Source organism: Echiichthys vipera (assembly GCF_963691815.1).
Source record: "Echiichthys vipera genome assembly, chromosome: 7".
NCBI classification, from domain to species: domain Eukaryota; kingdom Metazoa; phylum Chordata; class Actinopteri; order Perciformes; family Trachinidae; genus Echiichthys; species Echiichthys vipera.
In genome coordinates, this window is record NC_139832.1 from 1,779,296 (window position 1) to 1,785,778 (window position 6,483).

The 6,483-nt window shown below is 47.6% G+C and overlaps 1 protein-coding gene across 1 annotated transcript in view; it reads left to right on the forward strand.

Moving 5' to 3' along the window:
• Window positions 1-350: 350 nt before the first annotated feature.
• LOC310949034 (protein NLRC3-like) overlaps window positions 351-6,483 on the forward strand; it is a gene marked incomplete at both ends in the record, with an annotated part of 7,159 nt that continues 1,026 nt past the window's right edge. The window contains 4 exons of the mRNA XM_083916365.1: window positions 351-408; window positions 1,868-2,024; window positions 2,900-3,114; window positions 3,244-5,092. Coding sequence (XP_083772491.1) covers window positions 351-408; window positions 1,868-2,024; window positions 2,900-3,114; window positions 3,244-5,092 — 2,279 coding nt within the window. The remainder of the gene's footprint in view (window positions 409-1,867; window positions 2,025-2,899; window positions 3,115-3,243; window positions 5,093-6,483) is intronic.

The following is a 6,483-nucleotide window of genomic DNA, read 5'->3' on the forward strand; positions in this document are numbered from 1 at the left end:
CAGCTTTAAGTGGAGTCTCCTCCTGCTGGACATTAGAGAGAATGCAGCTTTAAGTGGAGTCTCCTCCTCCGACTGTCAGGTGGGGGCAGGTAAACTCATAGGTATCGGTTGTTTCCTGTCTTTGTTCAGCCTTGGGCTCCTTGTTTTCAGTTCTGCTTCTGTTCTTGGAACTGTGTGTAACTCTGAGAGCCAAATGTCCATCACACACTCCACACACACTCCCCACACACTCCCCACACACTCCCCACACACTCCCCACACACTCCCCACACACTCTACATGTGAACGCACAGTTGGCCAATCGAGGTGATCCTGACAGGTGAGGAGGCGGTTCACAGGTGAGTGAAGGAATGAAACCCGACTGCTCAGACTTCATTTCACCCCACAGAGCAGAGGGTCTGAAGCAGGGTGAGTGTGAACAATAGTCCTGTAAATCACTGTTACTGTTGTTATTGATTACATTTTTTCAGATCATGTGTTTAGTCCGTGAAACTGCGGGTTAGAAAAACACCTTCTCGATAAAGAGACGGCGTCCTAGAGGCTCTGAGTTTAAGACTTTCACAGCTCCTTATCATTTGCGACCGCTGCAGCCAAAATGGAGCCACAGCCTGACTCATTTGTTTGATTTCCTCCAGTCAAAGTTTATCCTTAGAGCTTTAGATTTAGATTTAAACTGATGCAAAATCAACTTTATTATAGGGGAGACTGGGGTAAGATGAGCCATTTTTTATATTTAGTTTCACTACATCAAGGCAACCATATCAGTTTTGTTGCTAACTAATATATCTGCATATATATCAGGATGTTGTCGTCCCTTCAAACAAACAGAATGAGTGTGAACATCATTGTTTTGATAATGTCATGTCCTAAAAAAGGGGTCTCATGGCTCAACTTACCCCGTTTATGGGGGTTGTTTATTCATCCTAAACAGCCAACAGAGCGAATCACTGTTTACTTAAGTGTTATATTAGTAAATCATCATTTTAAGGGTGATGGAAGGACTTTGAGGAACTCCTTAATCCGACTAACACGCCCTCTTTTGTAGAGGCAGAGCTGGAGGCTGATGGGGGATCATTGTCAATGTCTCTGGTGGAAGTCACTGAGGTAGTCAAACAACTCCACAGGGATCCATGAGATTCATCCAGACATGCTGAAAGCTTTGGGTTGGGAGGGGCTGTACTGGTTGACCGGTCAATCTTCTATCTTCGTTCCTACCCTCACCTGTGGTCATGAAAGCTGGGTCAGGACCCAAAGAACCAGGTTGCGGGTACAAGCGTGTGAAATGTGTTTCCTCAGGAGGGGGGCTGGCGTCTCCCTTAGAGAGAGGGGGAGAAGTTCAGCATCCGTGAGGAACTCGGAGTAGAGCCGCTGCTCCTTTGCGTTGAAAGGAGCCAGTTGAGGTGGTTCAGGATCATCTGGTAAGGATGAACCCTGGGCGCCTCCCTAGGGAGGTGTTCCAGGCACGTCCAGCTGGGAGGAGGCCTCGGGGAAGACCCAGGACCAGGTGGAGAGATTAGATCTCCACACTGGCCTGGGAACGCCTCAGGATCCCCCAGTTAGAGCTGGTTAATGTGGCCCGGGAAAGGGAAGTTTGGGGTCCCCGGTTAGAGCTGCTGCCCCCGCGACCCGACCCCGGATAAGAGGCTGAAGATGAGTGAGTGAGTGTATATCGGTCTAAACATAATTCTCATGAAACCTATGATAAACTAAATTTACTTTCAAGAGTGAAAAAACATCTAAGCACTTTACCCATGTGGTTCTTCCCTTCACAGATGAAATGATGCCTTTCTCCCAAATATTTGGACACGACACGATCAATGTTTTTTTTTACCATGCGTATCGTATTCCTGTGTTTGTGTGTCTCCAGTGTTGCTGGTTAACCGTCAGACTGAGAGGATGAGTGATTTAGGGAGGGGAAAGGACAAAGATGAGACTCCAGTCTGCAGCTGCCCGTCTGTGAAGAGTGACATGTCCAAAGAGGACCCTCCGTACTTCAGTAATGAACCTGGAGCCTCAGACTCACAGTAAGACACTGATTCCACTGTAAACTGACCTAAAGACCTTTCCAGGCCTCTCTACAGTGGTTTACGTTCATGCAACGTTCATGTTACATTTATCTCATCTCATCTTCATCTGCTTATCCGGGGTCGGGTCGCGGGGGCAGCAGCTTTAGCAGGGGACCCCAAACTTCCCTTTCCCGGGCCACATTAACCAGCTCTAACTGGGGGATCCTGAGGCGTTCCCAGGCCAGTGTGGAGATCTAATCTCTCCACCTGGTCCTGGGTCTTCCCCGAGGCCTCCTCCCAGCTGGACGTGCCTGGAACACCTCCCTAGGGAGGCGCCCAGGGTTCATCCTTACCAGATGATCCTGAACCACCTCAACTGGCTCCTTTCAACGCAAAGGAGCAGCGGCTCTACTCCGAGTTCCTCACGGATGCTGAACTTCTCCCCCTCTCTCTAAGGGAGACTCCAGACCCCCTCCTGAGGAAACACATTTCGGCCACTTGTACCCGCGTAACATTGTACCCGTGTAACATTTATGTATTTATATATCTCGCTTGACTGACTCATAAAATATTATTTATCAAATAAAACACGGAACTTCTTTTGAAACGAAAGTCCAGCACAAAGAGAGAATTACTGTAAAGACAAAAGTAGTACTGTACAAGAGTAGAACTAAGAGTAAAGCTGGACAATAGAGACGAATAGACTGGACAGCTTGGGTCACCTATCTTAAAGTCCAGCTTCATGGTGTGGCTTGGACGAGATGCATTCATTTTTGTGCTCAAACTGGAAGAAACCCCTTCTTCTGTTCTCAAAGAAGAGCTCAGTTTTCACAGCTTTTAACCGACTCTGTTACTGAAGAGGTATTTCTTTATGTCTGTGTGTTTCTCCACAGAGAGAGTAGGAGGAGTCATGTTTCTGTGGAGGAGCAGCCGTCCTGCTGTGCTCAGTGTCAGGACGTCCTGGAGGATACAGTCTTTTCCAGCCGTGAACACTGCTTCTGCAGACAGTGCATCACCTCATACTGGGACCAGACTGCTTCATCAGGGGACTCCTCCTGTCCCAAGCGTAGACAAAGATCCATAAAAAGACAGACCAGCACTGCACACAGTAAGACTGTACATCTGTCTGCTGATCAGTCGTGTTTGTTCTGTTGTGTTGTTCGACATTAAGACATTTAAAACACTTTGGTTCCCTTTTTATCACCACTTACTCAAAACCCTTTTCCTTTACTTCCAGCAGAAATTCTGCAGGAGGTTTTAGAAGAACATAAGATCAGTCTGAAAAGTAGATGCGAACAGGTGACTGAAGGAAGTGATGAAACAGGAAGTGGAACTCCCCTCAACAGGATCTACACAGAGCTGTTCATCACAGAGGGTCAGAGCGAGGAGGTTAATACCCAACATGAGGTGAGGCAGCTCGAGACAGCTTCCCAGAAGACCCTCCACGAGACTCCAATCAAGTGCCAGGACATCTTTAAAGTCTTACCTGACCAACACGACATCTTTAAAGCCTTACCTGACCAACACGACATCTTTAAAGCCTTACCTGACCGACAGAGACACATCAAAGTCGTCCTGACGAACGGCGTCGCTGGCGTTGGGAAAACCTTCTCGGTGCAGAAGTTCACTCTGGACTGGGCCGAGGGTTTGGAAAACCAAGACATCAGTGTGGTGATCCTGCTTTCATTCAGGGAGCTGAACTTGATCAAACATGAGCAGTACAGTCTTCTCCAGCTGCTGCAGGTTTTCCATCCATCGTTACAGAAGGTCACGGCACAGGAGCTCGCTGGCTGTAAACTTCTGTTCATCTTCGACGGCCTGGACGAAAGCAGACTTTCACTGGATTTCCACAACACAGAGTTTTTTTCTGATGTCACACAGAAGTCGTCAGTCAATGTGCTGTTACCAAACCTCATCCGGGGGAATCTGTTTCCGTCCGCTCTCATCTGGATAACTTCACGACCTGCAGCAGCCAATCAGATCCCTCCTGAATGTGTTGACAGGGTAACAGAAGTGCGAGGCTTCACTGACGCCCAGAAGGAGGAGTACTTCAGGAGGAGAGTCAGTGATGAAGAGCTGTCCAGCAGAATCATCTCACATGTCAACACAACCAGGAGCCTCCACATCATGTGTCTGATCCCAGTCTTCTGCTGGATCACTGCCACAGTTCTGATGGACATGTTGACCACAGACCAGAGAGGAGAGCTGCCCAAGACCTTGACTGACATGTACTCACACTTCCTGCTGGTGCAGACAACGAAGAAGAAGCAGAAGTACGATGAGGGACATGAGACGAGTCCACAGGAGCTGACAGAGGCTGACAGAGAAGTTCTTCTGAAGCTGGGGAGGCTGGCGTTTGAACAACTGGAGCAAGGAAACATCATGTTTTACCAAGAAGATCTGGAGCAGTGTGGTCTGGATGTCACGGAGGCCTCGGTGTACTCAGGAATATGTACAAAGATCTTCAAGAGCGAGTCTGTGATCTTCCATAAAACCGTCTACTGCTTCGTTCATCTGAGCATTCAGGAGTTTCTGGCTGCAGTCTACATGTTTTACTGTTACACCAGCAAGGACACAGAGGTACTGGAGGACTTCCTGGGAAAGGACTGGGATAATTACTCATCTTTGGGTGTCTTCTTGAGGAGAGCCATGAAGAAATCCCTCCGAAGTAAAAATGGCCACCTGGACTTGTTTGTCCGCTTCCTCCACGGCCTCTCTCTGGAGTCCAACCAGAGACTCTTAGGAGGTCTCCTGGGTCACACAGACAACAGTCCAGAAAACATCAAGACAGTCATGGACAACCTGAAGAAGCTGAACACAGACTGGACCTCTCCTGACAGAAGCATCAACATCTTCCACTGTCTGACGGAGATGAACGACCGCTCAGTCCATCAGGAGATCCAAGAGTTACTGAAGTCAGAGAACAGATCACAGAAGAAACTCTCTGAGATCCAGTGCTCAGCTCTCTCCTACATGCTGCAGATGTCAGAGGAGGTTCAGGATGAGTTGAATCTGGAGAACTACAACACATCACCAGGAGGACGATGGAGACTGATCCCTGCTGTGAGGAACTGCAAAAAGGCTGTGTAAGTCCAGATGTGATTAACTTTATGAGTGTAAATGTAAATGTAACCAGGCTACACTGTGTTGTAGCTCGCTGGCTCAAACCCCTTGACTCTGCGTTGTGTTGAATGATGGCCAGGAGGCTTGCATTGCAGTCTGTTCGTTTATCCCGAACAGACTGGACGGGACTGAATATGTACTGGTCACATTCAGGCTCGTCAGGCAGCTCACGTGCAGCACACAACAGGACCGCAAGTTAACGTCAGAACCAAGGTTAACAAGCTAACTGCAAAATTTTGTTTACACCATTAAATTAACTTTCCAGCACCTACAAGTGCAGCAACTCACTCGTAAATTGCACATTAAGGTCTTTCTTAACCACAGTATGACTATATCATAGCGTCTCCGTCAGGTCCGTTCTCTCAACTTGATCCAATCGTCCTCGCCTACAGGAGTCTCCATCTTGTCAGACTTTGACTCCTCCTCATTTCCCCTTGCCAAAAAAGGGCATGTATGTGACGCTGGGGGGGAGGGGTGTACGTCCATCTGGCTGACGTTTACCTCGGAGGAGAAGTGAGGGCCAGAGGCTAGCTGTCACTCAAGAGGCCACGCCCCTAATTATTCATAAACTTTAACTTCCAGTAAAAAAAAACTAGCCCCTCCCCCTCAGTGTTGCCATGGAGATATGACCTAAACACACAGACTAGAATGTTCTTTTGTCCTTAAACAGGTTTAATGATGCTGTGTAAACGGCCTGTTTAACATGGGGCTCAATGAGAAACTGCTCTGTTATGAAACCTGCCCCTAGTGGACACTCAGAGAACTGACGCTTTTGGCACTTCCTGATAGGATCAACCAGGAAGTCGCTGTGGTGGGGGCTTGGTCTATATCCATATACCAGATAATATTGATATGAATACACAAGAACTGTATGCAGTGCTGCACTTTGCAACTCACCTTGACGACACTATGCTCCAATAGAACAACATAAATCATCCGGGTTTAGAGAGGAAACCACGCCTCTACGTGCAACTAGAGCCTGTTGTTTGTTCTGCAAAAATCCACATATCATCAGTCACAATTCATGCCACACCATGTTTCAATATCATATGTGCACGCCTCAAGCTAGGCATACGCTTAATGATGTTAGCAATTGCTATGTATGAGTAAAAGTAGCCAACCTACGTCCGTGTAGCATGAACTCTATCCCGTCAACGAGCACTCGATGGGAGGAAGCGGAGGAGCTCAGTGGTATTGAAAGTTTAAACATTTGAAATTGGAGTCAATTCGATCTGCCAGACTTGCAGACTGCAGCTTTAAAGATAAACAAAGATTAAAATGTGCAGTTATGAGAGAGAGTGGTGAAAAGTATTGTTTCATGTCAAACGCAGCGAGATCAGATCAGCTGAACCAC